The 22,399-nt window shown below is 52.0% G+C and overlaps 1 protein-coding gene across 1 annotated transcript in view; it reads right to left on the bottom strand.

Moving 5' to 3' along the window:
* Window positions 1-17,252, bottom strand: part of LOC111154708 (peptidyl arginine deiminase 1) — a 41,012-nt gene extending 23,760 nt beyond the window's left edge. Inside the window, exon 1 of the mRNA XM_022514561.1 lies at window positions 17,161-17,252. Coding sequence (XP_022370269.1) covers window positions 17,161-17,252 — 92 coding nt within the window. The remainder of the gene's footprint in view (window positions 1-17,160) is intronic.
* Window positions 17,253-22,399: the final 5,147 nt, after the last annotated feature.

Below are 22,399 nucleotides of genomic sequence, written 5' to 3' on the forward strand. Positions count from 1 at the left end.
CCACACACCCCCTCTCAGCTAGTCCAGTGAAACCACCTGCCGACCTGCCGGCTCAGTCCTCTAACATGCCAACCCCATTGAGCCCCCAGCTCCACCAGGACCAGCAACCCCTGAAGTAGAGACATCTTTATCCCCTCTCTGCAGCCCCGGCCTTCCTGATCTCTCTTCCCTTCACAGGGTCAGAGTCCCTAGCCCACCTCAAGGTCACTCCCTAGCACCTCTCCACTCCTCTGCACACCTTCCCCTCCATCAGACCCTCTAAGCACCGCCTCAGCCTCCAGGAAGCCCCTCCCTCCCCACTCTGCAGGTGCACCTCCCCACAACCCCCCACCAGCCGACCATGTTCCACCTAGATTCATTGCCACTGCCCACAGCCTGACAACATTTCTAGGGGCTGGAGAGCCCAGGAGGGAGGGGATAGTGTATCTGGCCCTTTGTGGCTCCATCTCCTGGGCACTGGGCACAGGTCTTTCTTTGGTCTAAAGAAGGGCTCCAACTCGGAGTCCTGGGTCCAGGCTTTGGGGTCTGGGCTGTGTGTTCTGATGGCCAAGAGGAATTGGTGTGCAGCATCGGAATGAAACAGGGACAGGACTGGGCAGCCCTGAATTTCTGCCTCTGTTTCTTGCCTATGGCCCATCTGCCTGAAGTAGAGAGGTGGTGGGAAGTGACAGCTCGGACACCCACACCTTTGTCTCTTCCGCTCCTTTCCTTTACAGGAAAATACCTCAGGAGTTGGCGTGCTGGCTGCCCAGTCCTGTCTCCCCGTTGTCCCTGTAACCTGTCACCAGTCAGGCTCTCCTCCCCGCCATGCCATTGAAACTGCTCTGGTGCCAAATCCAGAGAGAGGTCCCTTCTCTTCTTCCTCTAGAGAGCCGCCAGGGGCATCTGACCCAGATGATCGGCTGTCCTCCCTAAAACACTTTCCTTGACTTCTTTCCTTGACTTCTGGGGCACACGGCTCTCCTCTCCTCCACCTGACTTCTCCTTCGCTGCTCTGTCCTCCTAACTGCAGCGTACCCCAGGCAGCAGCGGGCTGCCCCCCCAAACCACCAGCAGCTCTGGGCAGAGCACATAGTTAAGTTGATGATGAATTTTACTGATACAAAGGCCTTGCAGCACACAGCATCCTAACGATAGTACACTGTATGTTACTCTTCTTTATAAAATTACTCGGAAATCCCATAAATCCCTTCGATTCTTACAGAACGCCTCTCAAAACCACAGCCAAACCATGCTGGCCATTCAACCACAGCTCCGCAAATGCAGTTGCCTCCCAACCTGCTCTTTCTTTCCCCAATAAATTCGTTGTCATGAAATTTGATATGTGACATAAACGCGGATGGATATTTTCATTTGCGTTCAAGAATAAAATGAAAGCGAAGCCGTGGAGATAAACCTCACTCCATCGGTGATATGAATAATCTCTTTGCTGAGCCAGTGAATACCAGACAAACACCTCCCTCCTTCTTGTGCTAATCACAACATAACACGCTTTTAAATTTAACCTGCGTTAATCTCCTTTTCTTCATCAGTAAAACTGTAAGTGGAGGTCTGATTTGTAGACTTTGCCAATTTCCATGGCCTACCGACTTCCACCAATGGCCAATATAAAGTTACCAATGCAACATCCTTGAATTCAAGAGTTGCAAAGAAACACACAATGGCACCCCCTACATCACTATTTCTACCAGACAGAGGTAAATGATCACAGAGCATAGATCTTGGTAGAGTATAACAAAATAGTAAGGAAGTGGAGATAATTTTGATTGTCACCTTTGTTTTAAATATGATTTATTTACTTGTAAGCATATAAAATTTAATTTTAAGTACTGTCATGGAGGGATACCTGGGTGACACAGTCAGCTGAGGGACCAACTCTTGGTTTTGGTTCAGGTCATGATCTCAAGGTCGTGAGATTGAGCCCGCCATAGGGCTCCACACTCAGTGTGGAGTCTGCATGAGACTCTCTCCCCCTTTCCCCCGTCCCCTTACATGTGTGTGCGCACATGCACGTGCTCTCTCTCTCTCTTCTCTCTTTCTCTCAAAAATAAATGAATGAATATTTTTTAAAGATTTTATTTATTTATTTGACAGACAGAGATCACAAGTAGGCAGAGAGGCAGGCAGAGAAAGAGAGAGGAGGAAGCAGGCTCCCTGCTAAGCAGAGAGCCCGATGCAGGGCTCGATCCCAGGACCCTGGGATTATGACCTGAGCCGAAGGCAGAGGCTTTAACCCACTGAGCCACCCAGGGGCCCCAATGAATGAATACTTTTAAAATTAAAAAAATAAATAAATACTATTATGGCTGTGTTTGCCAACAGGCTCATAAACTTCCTAAAAAATGGACAATCAGGTCCTCTTGGGGAAGGACCCTCCTGTACTGCTAAAAATGGGTACTATTCCCCTCTCTCCCAGGCTTCTCCAGAGGAATTCACCACCAAGTGACTGTACACTGGGGAAAAGGAAATGATCAGACTCTTCCAGCTTTATTGGACACTGAACTGAGGCTAATTCCAGGAGATGCACATGTCACGGCCACCTGCCAGTCAGAGTAGAGGTTTTCAGTGGTCAGGTGGCCAATGGGTTTAGCTCAGGTCCAGCTCCCATTCTGTGATTTTTCACCCTGCATTCCAGAATGCATAGTTGGAACAGAACTCAGCAACCGGCAGGGTCACCTCATAGGCCCTCCTGTGAGGATGTCCCAGCGGGCTCCAGCCCACCCAGCCCCAGGGCTTCGTGCTCAGTCCTATTGTCTGGTGACATTCACTACCTTGATGATCTCCACCTGCCATGATGATATGCATAGAACCCCTACTTTTCATCTTCAGACTCTTTTTTTTTTTTAAAGATTTTATTTACTTATTTGACAGAGAGATCACAAGCAGGCAGAGAGGCAGGCAGAGAGAGAGGAGGAAGCAGGCTCCCCTAGAGAGCTTAGAGCCCGATGCGGGGCTCGATCCCAGGACTCTGAGATCACGACCTGAGCCAAAGGCAGCGGCTTGAGCCACCCAGGCGCCCCTCATCTTCAGACTCTTATAGCTAATTGCTTTTTGAACATCTCCCTTGGATGTCTAACAGGCACTTTAAATGTAACATGTCCATATAGAATCATAAAGGAAGCAATCCAATAAGAAGATAGAACAATTGTAAATATTTATGCAGCCAGCATGGGAGCACCCAAATACATAAAGCAAATAATAGCAAACATCAAGGAAGTAGTTGATAGTAATACAATGATTGTAGGGAACTTTAACATCCCACTTATATCAATGGATAGATCATCCAAACAGAAAATCAACAAGGAAACAGTGGCTTTGAATGACACACTGGACCAGATGGAAATAACAGATATATTCAACATTCCACCCTAAGACAGCAGACTACATGTTCTTTTCAAGTGCACACAGAACATTCTCCAGAAGAGATCACATATTAGGCCACAAAACAAGTCTCAACAAATTCAAAAATACTGAAGTCATACCATGCATCTTTTCTGACTATAACATTATGAAATTAGAATTCAACCACAAGAAAAAATCTGGAAAGTACACAAATACATGGAAGTTAAATAACATGCTACTCTAAACAATGAATGTTTCAATTAATGAAACAAGAAATCAAAGAGGAAATTTAAAAGTACATGGAGAGGTGGGGCGCCTGGGTGGCTCAGTAGGTTAAAGCCTCTGCCTTTGGCTCGGGTCATGATCTCAGGGTCCTGGGATCGAGCCCCGCATTGGGCTCTCTGCTCAGCAGGGAGCCTGCTTCCTCCTCCCTCTATCTGCCTGCCTCTCTGCCTACTTGTGATCTCTGTCAAGTAAATAAATAAAATATTAAAAAAAAAGTACATGGAGACAAATGAAAATGAAATGGTCCAAAATCTTTGGGATGCAGCAAAAGCTATTCTAAGAGAGCAGTTTATGCCAATATAGTCCTAGCACAAGAAGAAAGAAAATCTCAAACAACCTAATCTTACACCTAAAGAAGCTAGAAAAAGAACAACAAACAAAACTCAAAACCAGTATAAGGAAGGAAATGGATAAAGATCAGAGCAGAAATAAATGAAATAAAAACAAACCAACCAACCAAACAAAAAAAAAAAAAATAGAACAGATCAATGAAACCAGGAGCTGGTTCTTTTAAAAAGATCAACAAAATTTATATACCTCTAACCAGACTCCGAGAGAGAGAGAGAGAGAGAAGAGAGAGAGAGGATGCAAATAAACAAAATCAGAAATGAAAGAGGAAAAACAACAACAGACCTAACAGAAATACAAAGGACTGTAAGTGAATAATATAAAAAATTACATGCCAACAAATTGGGCAACCTAGAAGAAATGGATAAATTCCTAGAAACATATATCTACCAAAACTGAATCAGAAAGAAATAGAAAACTTGAACAGACTGATTACCAGCAATAAAATTGAGTCAGTAATCAAAAAACTCCCAACAAAGAAAAGTCCAGGACCAGATGACTTCACAGGTGACTTCTACCAAATATTTAAAGAAGAGTTAATACCTATTCTTCTCAAACTATTCCAAAAAACAGAAGAAGAAAGCTTCCAAATTCATTCTATGAGGCCAGCATGACCATGATATCAAAACCAGATAAAGACACTAAAAAGAGAGAGAACGAACTATAGGCCAATAGCTCTCATAAACACAAATACAAAAATCCTCAACAAAATATTGGCAAACTGAATCTAACAACCTATTTAAAAAAATCATGCACTGTGATCAAGTGGCATTTATTCCTGGAATACAAGGGTGGTTTAATATTCACAAATCAATCATCATGATATATCACATCAGCAAGAGGAAGGATAAAACCATATGATCATTTCAGTAGATGCAGAAAAAGCATTCAACAAAGTACAACATCCCTTTATGATAAAAATCCTCAACAAAGTAGGTTCAGAGGGAACACACCTCAACATAATAAAGGCCTTAAATAAAAACAGCACATCATATTCAATGGTAAAAAACTAAGAGCTCTTCCCCTAAGATCAGGAACAAGATACAGATGTCCACTCTCATGATTTTATTCAACATAGTCCTGGAAGTCACAGCCACAGCAATCAGACAAGAAAAAGAAGTAAAAGGCATCCAAATTGGTAAGGAAGAAATAAAACTCTCACTATTTGCAGATGACATGATACTATATATAGAAAACCCTAAAGAAACTACTAGAACTGATATGTGAATTCAGTATCACAGGAAATGAATTGTATCCCAGGATACAAAATCAATGTACAGAAATCTGTTGCAGTTCTATATACCAAAAGAAAGAAAATTTAAGAAAATAATCCCATTTACAATTGCACCATAAATAATAAAATATCGAGGAATAAACTTAACCAAGGTGGTGAAAGACTTGTATGCTGAAAACTATAAAACATGAAAGAAATCGAAAATGACACAAACAGAAAGATGTTCCATGCTCATGGATTAGAACAACAAATATTGTTAAAATGTCCATACTACCCAAAGCAGTCTACAGATTTAATGCAAACTCTATCAAATACCAACAGCATTTTTCACAGAACTATAACAAAGAATCCTAAAATTTGTATGGACTACAACAGACCCTGAAAAGCCAAAGCAATCTTGAAAAAAAAGAACAAAACTGGAGATATCGCAATTTCAGATATCAGGATATGCTGCCAACCTATAGTAATCGAAACAGTATCCTCCTCGCTCAAAAATAGATACATAGACCAATGGAAAAGAATAGAGAACACAGGAATAAACCCACAATTATACGGTCAATTAATCTTCAACAAAGGAGGCAAGAATATCCATTGTGAAAAAGACAGTCTCTTCAACAAATGGTATTGGGGAAATGGGGTAGCTACATGTAAAAGAATGAAACTGGACTACTTGTACCATATACAAAAATAAACTCAAAATGAATTAAGGACCTAAATGTGAGACCTGAAACCATAAAAAGTTCTCACATTTAGGTCCTTAATTCATTTTGAGAGTGTAGGCAGTAATCTCTCTGACATCCACCGTAGCAACGTTTTTCTAGATATGTCTCTTGAGGCAAGGGAAACAGAAGCAAAAGTGAATTATGGGGACTACATCAAATAGAAAGCGTCTGCACAGCGAAGGAACCAATCAACAGAACTAAAAGGCAACCTACGGGATGGGAGAAGATATTTGCAAGTGACATGTCCAATAAAGGGTTAATATCCAAAATATATAAAGAACGGATACAACTCAAACCTCACAAAAAACAAATTTTAAAAAATGGCAAGAAGACATGAACAGACATTTCTCCAAAGAAGACATCCAGATGGCCAACAGACACATGAAAAGGTGCTCCACATCACTCGCCATCAGGGCAATGCAAATCAGAACCACAATGAGATACCACCTCACACCGGTCAGAATGGCTAAAAACCAAAACCCAAGAAAAAACAAGTGTCAGCGAGGATGTGGAGAAAAAGGAATCTTCACGCACTATTGGTGGGAATGCAAACTGGTGCAGCCACTCTGGAAAACAGTACAGAGGGTCCTCAAAAAATTAACAGTAGAACTACCCTATGATCCAATAATTCCCCCACTGAGTGTTTACCCAAGCCACACAAAAACACTAATTTGAAAAGATATATGCATCCCTAAGTTTACTGCAGCTTACCAACAACAGCCAAATTATGGAAGCAGCCCAAGTGTCCATTGATAGATAAATGGATAAAAAAGATGTGTTTATATACATATACATATATATATATATATATATATATATATATATATATATATATACACACTAATGAGTATACTTCCATGATGAGCACTGGTTAATGTACAGAATTGTTGAATCACTATATTGTGTACCTGAAACCAGTGTAACACTGTATGTTAACTATACTGGAATAATTTTTTTAAAAGAAGTTCTACTCTAAAAACAATAATGTAAATAAATAAATTTATAGTGTCCAAAATCAAACTCCTACCTCCCCACCCCTGCCCCGTCCAGACCTGACCAAGACCTTCCCCTGCCTCTCCATCCTTGGGTTCACCCTGAGGTCCCCTCCCTCCCTTGCACCCAGCGGCCCAGCAAACCCTAAGGACTCCACCTTCATGTCATGCCCGGGGCAGACACTCTCACCTCACCAATAGCTAATACCCCAGAGCAGATCACCAATCACTTCCACATGAATTTTTACAACAATCTGGTCTCCTCTCCTGTTTTACAACAAGCTCCTCTCCTCTCCTCTCCTGAGGGCAACCCTCTCCTGTTGCCCTCAGTCTGTTCTGGACCTATCTGCAAAAGGGTCCTCTTTATTAAAAACAAAAACAAACAAAAAAAAAACCTCTGGTGTCCCTCCTGCATGTAACCCTTCCACAGAGTCAAACTGGCTTCCAGACTATGTGGCTTCCCTTTCCCCCTTTTCCCAGACTCAGCTCCTTGCTCTCCCTCTAGCACGTTCATCTCACTCCTACCTCAGGCCCTTTGCACCTGCAGTTCTTGCTCAGGATGTTCAGCTCACAGATATCTGCTAGGTCCTCACCCCTCATTTCCTTCTCAGAAAAGTCTTCCCTGCCCAATTTAGTACAGTGTGATAGGAAGACACCATGAACACCGCACTCTCTTACCCCATGAGCCAGCTTCATTTTACCTGACGTATTCTGCTTATTTTGACATATTTGCTTATTCCCTGTCCCCCCTGTTTCTCCCTCTAGAATGCAGGCATTTTTTCCACTTTACTCTCTAAACCTACTGTCATCTGAGCGTCCAGCTCAGTGTCTGGCACGGACCAGGAGGACAGTAAACCTTTGTGTTATGGATGAGGACAGGGAAACCCAGAAACCCAGGACTGCCCAGCTGGCAGGTGGCCATGTTGGACTTGAATCCAACTTGCCCAGCCCCAGAGTCTTTCCCCACACATCCCAAAAGCAAGCAGGCACAAGCCCCAGCTGATGGCAGAAAGGTTCCCAGCTCCTGGGAGACTCCTGCCCTGCCCCAGCAATGGACTGCCATCACCAGACACAGCATTTTCAAGGGGAGTGGGGTTCCATGGAGCCAATCCCCAGCTTTGGTTGACATTTCCAAGTCACAGCCCTGGCCTGCAACTCCCTATTCGGGGTAAGAAATATAGGAACAGTAATAACAACGACGGTGGTAAAAGAAGAGGGGGAAAGAGCAGGAACAGATGCTCTGGGGCTGTCCAGCCCTTCCAAGCCCAGCCTACTTCTCACCCCTCACCTTACTCAGCCGCTGCTGCCTCTGGGGTGCTGGGAGTCTGCTCTCGGCTTCTGTCTACCCGGCAGGTGGCAGGACAGTCCCTCCAAGGCCGGGCCTCGGGGAGAGGTGATGACGTGCAGGAGGGCCATGATGGGCCAGGCTGACCCCCAGGGCCGCCGCCTCCCTCCTCCGCTGGTCTCACCTGCCCTCTGGCCCCCACGGTCTTCCCTGTTCCATCACGCCCACCCAGGTGGTTTCCCTTGGGCTGCCTCTTGGGGTAGAAAAGGTGCAAAAGAGCCGAGGCTCTCCCAAGCAGGAGCTTTGCAGACTGGGAGGGAGAGGAAGGGGTCCGCTGCTTTCCGCTGGTGCCCACACTTGGCAGGTTATGCCCAATAGGTCCTCATGATCTCAGAGCCTCATTCGCTTGGCATCCTCCCCTGGACCGTGCCCAGGCCTCGAAGAGGGGGTTCACCCTGCTTTTCCTCATCTCTCAGGCTCGCGGATCTGTGGCTGGGGCCGTGGATGAAGGGCTGGGGGTGTAACCGGCAGGGATAGAAGGTTGAGGGCGGCTCGGTAGGAGCCTCCAGCTGACACCTGCGGGCCGGGTGCTCTGTGGCGGAGTCTCACAGAGCAGCCCCCAGACCCAACTCAGACTCACAGGCAGATGAAATAACGGACTTGAAAGCACCCGTCAGACGAGAGGGTGTAAGTCATTACCACACACGTCAGCATTGTGTCTTTATCATCATGTCCACGCTGATGCCAATGAGCTAGGGCCCTTCTCCCACCTCTGCAGGGGTGCAGGGTGAGAAAGGAGATGGTCGAGGAGAAATCTGTATTCTTGAAGACCCACTTCAGATACCATCCTTCTGCGGACAGAAGTGTGGGTTCTGTGCAGAGTGTGGGCCCAAACCCGGTCGCTCACCTGCTCTGAGCCTCTGCTTCCCTCCTCTGGGAAATGGGTATAATCCAAAGAGTTACTTCCTAGGGCTGTGGGGGGGCGGATTCCAGGAGATGATGATTTAAAGTGCTTGGCATACAGTAGGTGCTTAAAAGGCATTAGGTGCCGCTGCCACCATTACTATCACTCAGCCCAGAGCCCCCCAAATAGCCCAGCCCACAAGGGCCAGCTTCCTGTGTCCTTTCCCCGTGTTCCCATAGCACAGGTTCAGACCTTCCCTGGGGCCCTGTCGCAGTCCATCTGTGTCCCCCGGAGCCGCAGACTGCCTGACCCGTGTGCATCCGTGAACCCCAAAGCTGGTATGCACCAGGTTCAGAAAGAGGCTGCGAGGAGAAGAGAGTCGATTCTTAGAAAACCTCACAGAAGGAGGTGCCGACGGTGAGGTGGGGAATTTCAAGTCAACAGATAGTTCCCAGCCACCTGATGAGGCAGAAGGACAGCGTGTTCCGCGGGTAATAGTGGGGAGGAGGACGCTGGGGTGGCTTTTCCCAGCACCCACCATGTGCCAGGTACCTGCTCAGGTTTTGACACTCATGATGTCATCTGTACTCAAAACTACCCTCCCAGGTATGTGTTGCTGTCCTCATCTAGCCCATGAAGAAATCTCAGAGAGGTTAAGTAACTTTCCTAGGGTCACACAGCTGGCAAAGGGAGGAGGGAGCAGCAGGTTTATCTCCCATCATATGCTGTACTGATTGACATGAAAATGAACGTGTGTTCCCTGAGCATGCCCCCAGGGGAACTGGAAGGGTGAGTTAGTTGGGGAAGACGTAGGAAGGAAAAAGGAAAATGAAACTTTGCAACACAAGCTCCTCAACATGATTCCTTGGGATTGAGGGGAGGGGGTTGGCATGGAACCCAAGGCAGTGTGTGGGGCACCGAGTCAGGAAAGCCATGTCCCCTCTTCCCCACACAAGCACCTGAACTTTGCAGGAGTGAGGCTGGTGCAGGCCAAGAGGACAACGCTCATGACCTCCTGGCTCCTGCTTCCCCCAAAACAATAAGTCTGTGGAGTATCTGCCCAGGCCCTGGGTCAGAGAAAGGTCTCAAAGATCATCTTGACCTACCTCCTGCCCATCGCAGGGCTCTGTGTTTGAACTCTTCCTGGGCCATACAGCTCACTACCACACATCCCTTTGTGCTTTGACAGCTCAGGTAATTAAAAAGCTTTTCCTTTTGCTCAGCTGCACCTTCCCAGAAGCTTCCTCCTACTGGGGTTCAGCAGGCCACACCTTACCTCAACTACTCAGAAACTTACCACTGGTCTCTAAGGAGAGGAGAAACACAACAGTCTTGGAGAAGTCCCTCCCATGCCCTTCATCATAGCTGCTGCTTGGACGTCACCAGCGCCCCAGAGGATAGGGTTGAGGGGTTTGGGGTCCCTCTTCCCAGCCTAGGGCCTGGGCAGGGAGGGCAGAATGGTGCTGACCTAGCCTCCAGCTGGGTGGGTGGGGATGGGGGCATGGTGGCAAAGGACAAGCATGCTCCGGAGGGCTGCCCAGGGCACCGTGCTGGGGAGAGGCAAAGGCAGGAGAATAATGCAGAATTGGATGGAAAGGCTGAGGAACGAGCCAGTGGGCAGCTCTCAAGCAAACGGGGCCAGCCTACAGCTGCCCTCACACTTACCCAGACACCGGCTCTCTGGGTGCCCTCAAGGTGCCACCTTCCAGATGCCCTGGACTTGAAGTTTTCTGGACCGAAGCCAGAAGAAATGACATAGCGCCAGTGAGCAGGACCCATCAAGTCCTCTCTGGTACAGCCAGCCCCGTGGATGCTTCTGCTGGGTGCCAAGACCTACCATAGCCGACGGTCCCAGAGAGCTGGGCAGCCAGCTCCCAGGGGCCCAGGGAGCTCCCAGTTAGTGCTGCTGGCTGCCCTGCCTCAACACACAGTCCCTGGGCACCTGCTGGGCGTCAGGCACCACACCGGGCACGGGGAGGGCAGGGGGAGTCACCCCGGCCCTGCCCTCATGGGTCCACACGGGGCAGGTACACCATGGTCTGCACCACACTGCTATTCCATTCTAACACCATCCCTCTGACCTCTGCCTGCGGAGCGGGGAAGTCCCCATTCCTCTCCCCATTTTATAGAAGACGGATTGAAATTCAAAGGGAAATCACACATAGGGACACGGTGGCGGAGCCAGGATTTGACCCCACTTGGGACAGACTCCAAAGTTCAGCCTCTACCTTGATCTCACGCCTCCCCTTGAACTGACAAGCAACACAGAAGATTCCCAGACCTCAAGGTGTTTGGAGGTTGAACTCATGGTATTTGGGATCAGGTAGACCTGAGCTCAAATCTCAGCTCCTGCGTGACTAGCGTCAAGTCTCTCGACCTCTTTGTGTCTCCATGTCTTTGTCTGCAAAATGGGGACCATAGTTGTCCACACCTCGTGGGGTTGTTGGGACACTTCATTGAGCTAAGGCCGTGAGTCCTTGCTACAGTGCCACCCCCTGTCATTATGGTCACAAAGGACATGGAGAGAGGGCAGATCCTGGAGAGAAGGCTGGTAGATAAGAGGATCCTTGTACCTCCCTTCCCTACCCGACTTGACCAAAAATGTGGGTGATTAACATCCACATCCTGAAGTTCCTTTTGCTCCCAGACGAAGACCGGAGTCCCTCACCGGTGGGTACGGGCTGTATCACCTTCCAGTGCCAAGCCCAGCAGGGACCTGGACACAAGGTAAGTTTCAGTAGGATCTGTTAAATGCCCTCCATGGGGCAAAGGCCCCAGAAGGTCCCACAGCTTCCCCACCCCAGTGTGGCTTTCTCCTCGGACCTCCCTGGGTGCTGGCTGTGGCTGGCCCCTTGCAGACCCCACGTCACAGGCAGACACTTTCTCCTAAATCTAGAAGGGTGCAGGGTGTGGCTGTGTTCTCTCTTTCCTTCCTTCCCAGTGATAACAATCATGGGTAACTTATGCCCTGTCATTGCTCAGGGAGGGGCACACCCAGGACCTGGAAGGAGGGCCCAGGCCGGGGAGGCCTCCTTTCAAGCGGACCCCTGCCTTCCTGGGAGTGCGGGAAGGAGAGAGAGGACAGGGCTCTCAGCTGCAGGCGCCCCCAGCAGAGCCACATGGGGGCTGGGGACCAGAACCTCCCCCCACCGAGAGAAGCCAAGAGCTATGGATGGGAAATCATGGGTGAGTCACTTCTTCCCTCTCACCCACGGGCTCCCCAACTGCAGAAAGAAAAGCATGCCTGTGCGTACACATTTCATGCGAGATGAAATTCCTCATCTGTAAAATGGGGGCCAAAGCCACAGGTAGGAAGAACAAGTAACGTCATCCCTGTCTTGCAGGGGCAGAGCAGGCGAGGCTAAGCAATGGGCCCAAGGTCACACGGCCTGCAAGCACGTGCCTGACCCGCCGCCAGAGGTCATGACTCCGCGGTCAGTGCACTGACTCTCCGATGGCCCCAGCCCCACTGAAAGGGACCCAGTGATGATGGTGGCCGGCCTTCCATCCCAGGTGAGAAACCCGAGCCCAACAACCTCGGCTCAGCCCGGCTCAGACCACACAGTTGTACCCACAGCAGGGTCCGACTCTGGAGTTTTCAACCCTACCTTAGCCCACCTCTCCCAGCTCGGTGCCTGTGACCCAGGTGGGGGTAGGCGGGGTGGTAAATTGTGACTGGAGCACTTTAAGGGCTTCAAGTGGCCTTGGGCTCCAATGCAGGGTGACTGGCTTCTCTGGGGCATTTGGAGGGCCAAACACTGCTCTGCACCTCCTGTGAGGTCAGGGCCCTGACAAGAGCCAGTGCGTCCCAGCTCCCTCGGCCCTGGCCCCGAGAGCCGGGCACCCACACACACAGTCTCGATGGCACCTGTCCAGGCCCACAGCTGAGGCCCACGTCCCAGGCTCCCCTGGTAGCTGACGTCCTCAGCTGGTTGGGGATTTGCCAGCTCCTTCTAGCCCCACATACCACCCACAACATCTTCGAGCCTCAGGACCCCTTGGCAGAGCTAAACAGCTACTTAGCAGCCCCCCAAAAAGGAGTAGAACCTTCTCTGGACAGAGCAAAGCTGAGGACATGTGACATGGAGAGCATTTTGGGGTCAGGAGGAATCCACCTCACCTGGGAGCAACCCCCCCATTCCTGGTGTCTCAAGTGCTCTCTCGGGGTCCCTAGAGGGTGGGCCCACCGAGAGAGGAAGGGCAGGGACTGGGAGGAGACGGGACTGCCGGGGGTCGGCAGTGATGGAAGCTGGAAGGGAAACCAACCCGGAAATGATGGGAGGGGCAGGGAGGAGAGGACAGAGAGACCGACGGGGAGGGGCCCATGGCCTTAAATGGCAGGTGGCCAGGGGGACCAGGGAGGCAGGGACACCTGTAGGATTAAACAGTGACTGACCTCAGAGGTCTGCCCCATCACCAACATTTTCCGTCCCAAGAACACACAGTGCAAGTTCCATGTCCGGACCCCGCGGAGGGCGGGGAGGACCCCGGCCCCAGAGTCTCCAGGCACCTCACGTTCAAACTGCAGCATCACTAACGAAGGAATGCGGTGCGGCCGGGGACGGAGCCAGGAGGAGAGACGGTCCTCACCCAGCTTTCAAACCCTGGTCCAGCCCGGCTCCCGGAGTCCATCCGTCATTACGAATTAGTGTCTGCGGCAGTCGGTAATTACCCCGTGAGCCGCACAATTACACCTCACGGTACTTCTGCGCACGTTAAAAGTATCAATTTATTCAATGTAAACATTAAGAATATATATACCACCGGTTTTATAACTCTGTTTTGGCATTTTCATTTTTTGAAATACACAGAACTCCAGGAAAAAGCAGCAGCCTGGGGCCTCTCTCCAGCTCCTCGGAGAGGCCCCCGGAGTCCCTCTTTCCTGGGCACCTCGAATGTTACCCGTCTGATCTGAAGGGTCTATTTTGCTCTGAAGCTTTTGCAGGGCTGGGGGAGGCTTTGGAGAGATCCAGGAGGATGTCTCTTCCCCCTACCCCCACAACCAGCTTCTCAGGGCCAGAGAGTAAACATTCATTACAGCCTCCAGCCTGGGCCTCTCATTCTGGCCTCTGGGCGGACAAGGAGGGCCAGACCACACCACGGATGGACTCCCCACACTCCCCACCCTCCCCTCTTTTTTGGCATGTGTCCTCTGGGGTCCACCTCCAAGCGAGGACAGGGACAACCAGGGCAATCTGACCAGACCCGGGGGGTCAGGGTGGGGGCTAGGGAGCACGTCTGCTGGGGTGATGATTCAGGGTGGGGAGCTAGTCCTTCGGAGTGGGGGGGTTCTATAGCACATCCTGAGTCAGGGGATTTCTAAGGGTTCCTTGGGCTGCGGCACACAATTACCCCAAACACAAATATTTCTCTACAAGGTCCACACAACACCTGGGGGAATTCATCACCCCACATCTCCACCCCCATTGGCTCTCCTGGGGGGCTTAGCCTCCTAGCAGCTCAGGTGATGGGCAAACCTCCTCTTTCGGAGGGGGGGCTTTCCCCTTCAATCGGCAAGGCTAAGTAGAAACCGGCTGCGGGACACCTGGCAATGTGGGTGGAGGAACCCCAAGTTCACCATCCCAGCCAGCCCGGGCCCTGGGTGACCTTCAGGCTCCTCTTCAAGCCTTCCCAGGTTGATAATGCCGTGCCCACTTCTCTACCTATCTTCGACCAGACGGCAGGGGTGGCGGGGGGGGGGTTCTTCCTTTCGTCTCCTTTTAAACCAACTTGCTGCAAATAAACTTCCGTTTTCTAGCTTAGAGACCCTCAGTATTTACTCCCCTGGTCAAGACCAACACCCAGGATGAAGGCTCCCTAAGGGCTGTTAGGTGGGGGGAGGTCTCTCAAAATGCTCACTCAGGGGGCGCCTGGGTGGCTCACTCGGTGAAGTGCTCAACTCTTCATCTCGGCCCAGGTCTTGATCTCACAGTTATAGGTCTGAGCCCCACAATCAAAATAAAATAATTAAAAGTGCTCACTTCAGGGCCCCAAAGTAGTGCCCCCCCTCCACCTCCCAGAGTCAACCAGAGCACAGGAGCTGTGGCCAACCCAGGCAGCTTCCTTGTGCTCCACCACTAGGCCAGGGCCCGAATCTGAGGGTGCTGGGGTGCTTGGTGATCCCAAAGGGGAACCGCCCTCCGTTCCCACCCCACACACAGCCTAATCCGTCCTCTGCTCCTCCCACTCTCTGAGACTTGACAGGAAGAACAGGGACCAGAGGAGCTGTGAGCACCTCCTCCAGCTTCCAGGGGCCCTAAACACGCAGGGTTTCGTTTATCCCCCCTCCCACTCCATTGTCAGATGAGAACACCAGGGCCCAGAGAAGGACAGCGGCTTGCCCAGGGTCACACAGCCACAAATGGAGCTAGGATGAGAAGCCAAGTCTGTCCAGAATCGGGGCCCTTGACCTCCACGCTGAACTCAAGACAGGACTCAGCTCACTATGCTGGGGCTCAGATAAGGAATGAGGCCCAGCAAGGGCCGGTGACTTGGCTGACGCCAGAGAGCAAGTCAGCTGCTGAGCTCAAACGAGAACCCATGTCTCCTGGCTCCCAGGAAAATGCTTCTGGCCTTAGTCAGCAGCACCGTGTAGGGCCCAAGTTTCTGAAATGACCTTCCGGAAACAACCACCCCCCAGGATGAGAGCAGAGGTCTGGAATCCGGACAGCGGGGGTCTGCTAGCGATCCCTTCCTTGCCCTTGGTGTTAGAGCTGGGTGGCCAGATAAAGTCTGTGTCCAACTAAATTTGAATTTCAGCTAAGCGGCGGTTTTTAAAAACATAAGTAGGTCCCATAGGATATACTAAAAATAATTATTGTTGTTTACCTAAAATGCATACTTAACTGGGCGTCCGGTTTTCCCATTTGCTAAGCCGGGGAAATGCTACGTTAAAAGGACAGGAGAAAATGGGATCTCGGCTACCCACCCAGATCCGAGAGAACCAGCGCCATGCCAGGACTCCCAACAGGACTCAGAGCCAAGGTCTGGCCTCCAAGTGTCCTGGCTCCCCCTCCTCAGCCCTGTCACTGGGGCCCCAGGCCACTCTGAGCGGGGTTCAGAGGGTTTCTGGGACAGAGGCTCACCGGAGGCCAAGCGGGAAGGCAGACCCAGCATTCACAACCAGACTGGGACAGCACAGGAACTGAGACCCAGGAGGCAGTGGGAGCTCAAATCCCAACTTGTGACAGACTCCTCAGCCCCCACCTCCTCTGAGCCCCTTATCTGCAGGGGCTCCAGCTCCCTCTTATCCAGCAGGAGTGGAGTCCCTAAATAGTTCCAGACAGAATGGAGTCCACAGACAGTATCAGAGCTGGAAAGGCCCCCCGAGACCCCCAAGTCCAGCTCCCTCCATGGCCAGGTGAGGAAACTGAAGCCAGACCAGGTCCCTGGGACCCCGTCTGGGCACAGCCAGGACAGGTCAGAGACTTGAGCCAACAGGAGAAGCTGATTCTCCTGGGGCCCCTCAGATGTCACGCCTCAGGTGCCCCCTTCACCACCGGTACCGTCATCATTGCGGCAAACACAAGCCCGGGTCTTGTTCTAGGTTCTTGTCCTTTATTAACTCCTTGAATCATCCCTCTGACACTCCCCCCTGATCCCAATCACCCTGGCCGGCCTCCAAGGATCAAGCCGCCACACACCCCACACCTCCACCTCAGACAGAAGGGCTTTTGGCAAGAAAGAGAGAGAAACTCAGGGCGGCCCGGTCCTGCTCCCCGTCTTGAATACCAGTTCATTCTGGTGCCGCACACCAGCGCCTCTCTGATGTCAGAACACAGAGCCTGGGGCTCAGAGCTAGAACCCTGAGGCCAGAGACCCGACCCCAGGTGCCCAGGAGAGACAGAGCCCCAAGATGGGCCTGATACCCTAGCTCCTCCCTGATACCCAGGCTCTCCATCCAGGCCACCTGCTCCACACTCCAAACGACCTCCTACCAGCACCCTCTAGCATACTCAATGTGTCCAACGGGCACCCACCCCATGGCCTTGGGGTCCTCCGATGCAGCCCAGCACTCTACACCCAGACGGGTACCTCTGAGTTCTCACCTGTGAACGTCCACAGATGTCTCAACTCCCACCACACACACGGCATAGGTGGGCTTCTTGAGGGACAGCCTCACAGATCTCTGCGGGGCCATCCCGTGCCCCGGGCTCCCGGGCTCTGCTCTTCCTATCTCCCTGGCTCCTGTCCTGGGCACCAAGTCACCAGGAAGGAGCCTGCGTTCTGATGGGTCGGTGCTTTCCTCCTCCCTTTTAATTTCACCCTGTGACCTGATTAGCTGCCTAAACCGAGTCCCCACCTCCTGGCTCCCCGCCCAGCCCTCTCACTCAGGCCTGCCAATCCAGGAGGCCAGGGGAGGAGGCACCCCAGGTCTCTCAGAGAGATGGGAAATGGGGGTTTCCATTGGGGGCCCCGATGAAGCAGGGCTCAGCTGCCCCCGGAAGCTCCCCGTGGGCCCTGTCTCTCCTTCCCTAGCTTTGACTCCAGCCTCAGACCTCGGCGCTCGAACCCTCATGGTCACAACATCAGCACTTTCTGAGGGCCGATGACATGCCGGGTGCAGATCCCGATCTCACACATCCAAAGCATGGGGCAGTCAGACTCCAGGTTCAAATACCGGCTTGGCCTCTTACAACCTGTGACCTTGGACAGATGCTCCACCCTCCTGTGGCTTCCTCTCCCAGGAGTGACTGTACCTGCTCCATCGGACGGATGTGGGGATGCGTGAGCTACGCGTGCGAGGGTTAGCACAGGGCCTGACCCCCAGCATTCGCTGAAAGAAATGCTCACAACTCTTCTCGGTATCCTCGTTTTACAGGGAGGAGAGGACCCACTGTCAGTAGGAGGACAGCCACGGCTGACACCCAGGTCCTCCTGACTCACCAAATCACCCCCAGAAGCTGAAACTAGAGCCTTGTACCCCAACTCCAGAGATGGCCAGCCAGTGGGGAGGGCACCTCACAAGGCACTCAGAGCAAGGGGCTGGGGAGGCCTGATTCGTCCCTCAAAATCCCATCTTTGCAGCCCTCCTGTTCTCGGGGTGCTCATGGAACCCCGGTCGCTCACTTGACAAGCGTTTGCGGAGCACTTACTCTGCGGTGGGCACTCCTCTAGGTGATGGGGACACAGCCAAGAACCAAACAGACCACAGTCCCTGCTCCAATGGCATTGATACTCCGGGAGCCACCACAAGCTCTGAGATGATGGTGGCTTGGTCCTAGGGGCAACCATAACGGTGGGGAGGAGCAGTTGGGTTCTGAATGTCTCCTGAGGACAGGGCTAGGAAGGGATGCGGGCAGGCTGGGTGTGGGTGCGAGAGAAAGAGGGGAGTCGGGGATGACAGGAGTGCTTGGGCCGCAGCAGCTGGAAGGATAGAGCTGTCATCAGAGAGACGGGGAGGGCTAGGGGTGGGCAGGGGGCCCGGGGCCTCCCAGTTAGGAAGTGTCTATAAGGCCCGCAAGGACGGTAATGCTTTACGGGTGCCATGCTCCCATCATAGTGGGCAAAGAGGAGGAGGAGGAGGGGAGTTCCCTCGAGAGGCACTGGACACCCCTTCGGCCACGGGGTCCTCTTGCTCCCGGCCAGCCACTGCAGGGGCAGAATAAGGACGCACAACCAGGACTGCTGCCATCCACAGGTCTGGGGTGGGAGGATGCCAAAGAGAGAGGGGAAATGGAGCAGCACCCTCACCTGGGGAACTGCCAGTCTGACCAGGCAGGAGGGGGACACAGTTCCTGCTCCGGGAACCCCCTGTCCGAGGAGGAAGACGGGAAAAATAAAAATCATATAAGCATTTATGTGGTTACTTTTCACTTTGAAGATCTTCCTGAAATGTCTTTCTTAGGGCCAACACATCCAACGGCAAATGTTCCCCATCTACAAAGTTCTTTATACCCATTGGCACCGATGCAAAGTCTAGGTTTACCCCCATGGACACAGAGCCTAGCAACACAACACCCAAGGGGTTTCCACCCCCACTAAGCAGAACCCGAGCCATTTTGTTCATATGTAATGTAAAGTGGAGTGGAAAAAGTGGGCTCCCAGAGAGCACATGGGAATATTCCCGTTAAAGGAAGATGGATGGATGAATGGATGGATGGATGGATGGATGGATGGACAAACAGACATGAAAGAGGGAGGAGGGGAAGAAGGCAGGTTGGTGCATGAAGAGCTGTCTGCACAAATGAGGGTGATGGCGGTCACAATGGTGACAAGATGCTAGCAGACACCTGTTGGCCTCTGACCACGTGCTGGGCGCTGTTCTCACCCCCTTCCGTGTCATCACCCACCTAATCCTCACCACAATATTAGGTGGCAGGTAACAGCTAAGCCGGGAACCCAAGTTCAAACAGACCACAGCCTGGGTATACAGGACGTGCCTTTTGCGGGTTGTGGGTGGGGCAGGGGCCTCGGGCAGCTCACAGTCGCTTAAGGGAAATGTTCTCAGAGCTGGAGGAAAGAGGGAGGTAGTAGCAGAGAGTGGGCAGAGTAGCAGAGACTGAGAGGAACATCCGTGCATCCCCATTTCACAAAAAAAGTGAGGTACGGAAAAGCTAAGGGACCCTCTCAAGATCTGACCCTGGCCAGTGGTCGAGGCAGGATTTGAACCCAGGCCACGGGACCCTGGATTGGCTCTGAATTGTTGACTGGATCCCTGGGAGATAGAATATCAGGGTTCTTATGTTTTGTTTCATTTTGTTTCATTTTACCTTCTTCCTTATGCTTTTATATATTGTTTGAAAATTTTGGTAAGCTGATGTTTTTACTGTTAGAGAAAAAATGAAATCTGTCTTTAAGAAAAAATGAGGAGACTGGCCCCCCAGGTGGCTCAGTCGGTTAAGCATCTGCCTTCAGCTCAGGTCATGATCCCAGATCCTGGGATCGAGTCCCACATCGGGCTCCTGCTCGGCTGGGAGTCTCCTTCTCGCTCTCCGTCTCTGTGTGCCTGCGTGCTCGCTCCCTCTTAAATAAATAAATCTTGAAAAGAAGGAAGGAAGGAAGGAAGGAAGGAAGGAAGGAAGGAAGGAAGAATAAGTTTCCTGCTCTTGGCTTCCCTGTCCCCCTCCTTCTTTCCTCTGGCTCTAAGAACATGTCCCTTCAGACACCATGACCTGCCCGGGTTCCTGCCCTGCCCACAACCCACAAAAGGCACATGCTGTACACCCATGCTGTCATCTATTTGAACTTGGAACATCAGGCTTGATTGGTCAAATTTGGGAGGAGCAGGGGTAGGGGAGCTGAATGACATCACTGCCCCCCCTCCCCCCTGGCAAGGAGAACCTTCAGCTGGGAGGACATGCCCGGGTTAGCCTCAAACACAGCCCCTCGCAGGGGGAGAGGCCTGCCAGCTGCTGGGTGACCGTGGAACCCTCACATGACTCCAGGATGCCCCCGGAACAGCCCGGAGGCATGGCAGCAGAGAGGATGTCTGGTGCTGGTGCGACCATGTCCAGGGACTCATTTTCCCCATTCTCCAACGGTCATTTTGAGCTCCTGCCATGCACCAGACATTATTCTTGGTGCTGGTGATACAGTGGTGAATAAGACCAAGCCCCTGCCCTCATGGGACATACAGAGTAGCAAGAGAGACAGGGAATACACAGCAGGACAGACACTGGGGCGTCAGGAGGTGCTGAGACCCAGTGAAGCAGGTTAGAGGAGCAGAGGGGTGGGGTTCCGTTTGCATCAGCTGATCGGGGAAGGCTTGCTGGGGAAATGATGTTGGAGCACAGCTCTGAAGGGCAGACCTCACACGTCCCGTTTCCCCATTCAGAAGACAGGGCTCTGGAGCCAGCACCGAGCATCCAGACCGAGATGCCTTCAGAGGCTGGGCAGATAATAAATGTGGGAAGCCACCAGCTATAGCACCCAGGGAGGGGTACCAACTGTGGCAAAGGGAGTAACACAGGTAACACAGTTGCTTTGCCTAATGCATTAAAATTCAATATCTCTTAAAAACAGAATACTGTAGGTCAAGCCCATAGTGTCAGCAGATCTGGCCCTCGGGCCACTGTTTGAGACCCCAACTCGGACTATTTAAAAACTGGTGGATAAGGGCAGGGGAAGGAATAGTTCAGGTTGGGGAAGTCATTTGATGCCGAGGAGGGTAAACTACCTGGGCCCAGGGAAGCCTTGGTTGGCATGATCAGGCAAGGAATCTGCCGGCCTCCGGCCTTGCGAGCCTTCAGAATGGGTTCTGGGCCGTTTGTGATTTGCGGACATCAGCTGTGGGCTCCTCTCCTCGCGGGGAGGGATCCTCTTCAGCCCCCACGTGCCGCCTGTGCCTGAGCTTACGTAGGATGGCCATGGGGGGTGGCAGCAGAGCCCAGCTCTCTGGAGCCCCACACGTGGCCTTTCTCCGCTCCCGGCGCCCTCCGAGCACCACAGGCTCAGTTCCTCCTGCCTCCCACAATCCTCCCATTTCCAGCTGGAAAAGCCCCTAGAGTCCCTTAATTTTGCGGTACAGTAAACCAGGGCTCTGAGAAGAGATTTGACACACACAGGGCAACGTGGCAGAGTCATGGGAAGCCAAGTCCGGGTCCCAGGTTCTCAGTCATTCACTGGAGACGACGTGCCCTGGGTGTTCTGTGTACAGGTGCTGCTCTGGGCATCGGAGGGCTCACCACCCGTCGGGCCCTCGCAGCTCCTTACACTGACTCACTCCTCTGGGATCTCCCGGGGCAGGATCCTGGATCCCCTGTGGGCCTCAGGGGCTCTGACTCAACTATCGTGAGAAGGCAGGGGACCCACTGATTCCCGCAGGGCCAGAGGGCCTGCAGCCAGCGGCTCTAATAGCAGGAAGTGGCAAGGGCCATGAGTCACCCAACTCAGAGCCAGAAAGCCAGACCCAGGTCTCCGTTGGGCACCTCGGACCTTTGGGGATCGCTGACTCCCTCTCCAGCTCTGGAACATCCGAGGCTCCACATGGCATTAAGAGCATCACGTGCGGGGCTGGGCTGGGCACTAGGGGCTCGTGGTCAGGTGCAGCCAGCCCCACCCCCACAAGTGGCCAATTCAGCAGCCTCCCAGGCGCATCACCTCCTTCCCTGCCCCCCACTGGCTGTCTGCCCTCCCCCTCCCTGCCTCTCTCAGCAGATGGTGCCGCCTCCACCCCAGGTATACCAAGCACAGACCCAGGCAACCCCTTCAGTCGTCCCCTCCCTCATCTCCAGCATCTAACAGTCACTCCACCTGACTCATCAGCTCTACATCCCAAACCTCTCTGGCCCCATCCCTTCCCCTCCACCTTCACCCCTACTGCACCCACACCCTGCCAGGACCTGA

The sequence above is a fragment of the Enhydra lutris genome, unplaced genomic scaffold, assembly GCF_002288905.1.
Source record: "Enhydra lutris kenyoni isolate GAN:26980312 unplaced genomic scaffold, ASM228890v2 scaffoldscaffold38, whole genome shotgun sequence".
Lineage (NCBI taxonomy): Eukaryota > Metazoa > Chordata > Mammalia > Carnivora > Mustelidae > Enhydra > Enhydra lutris.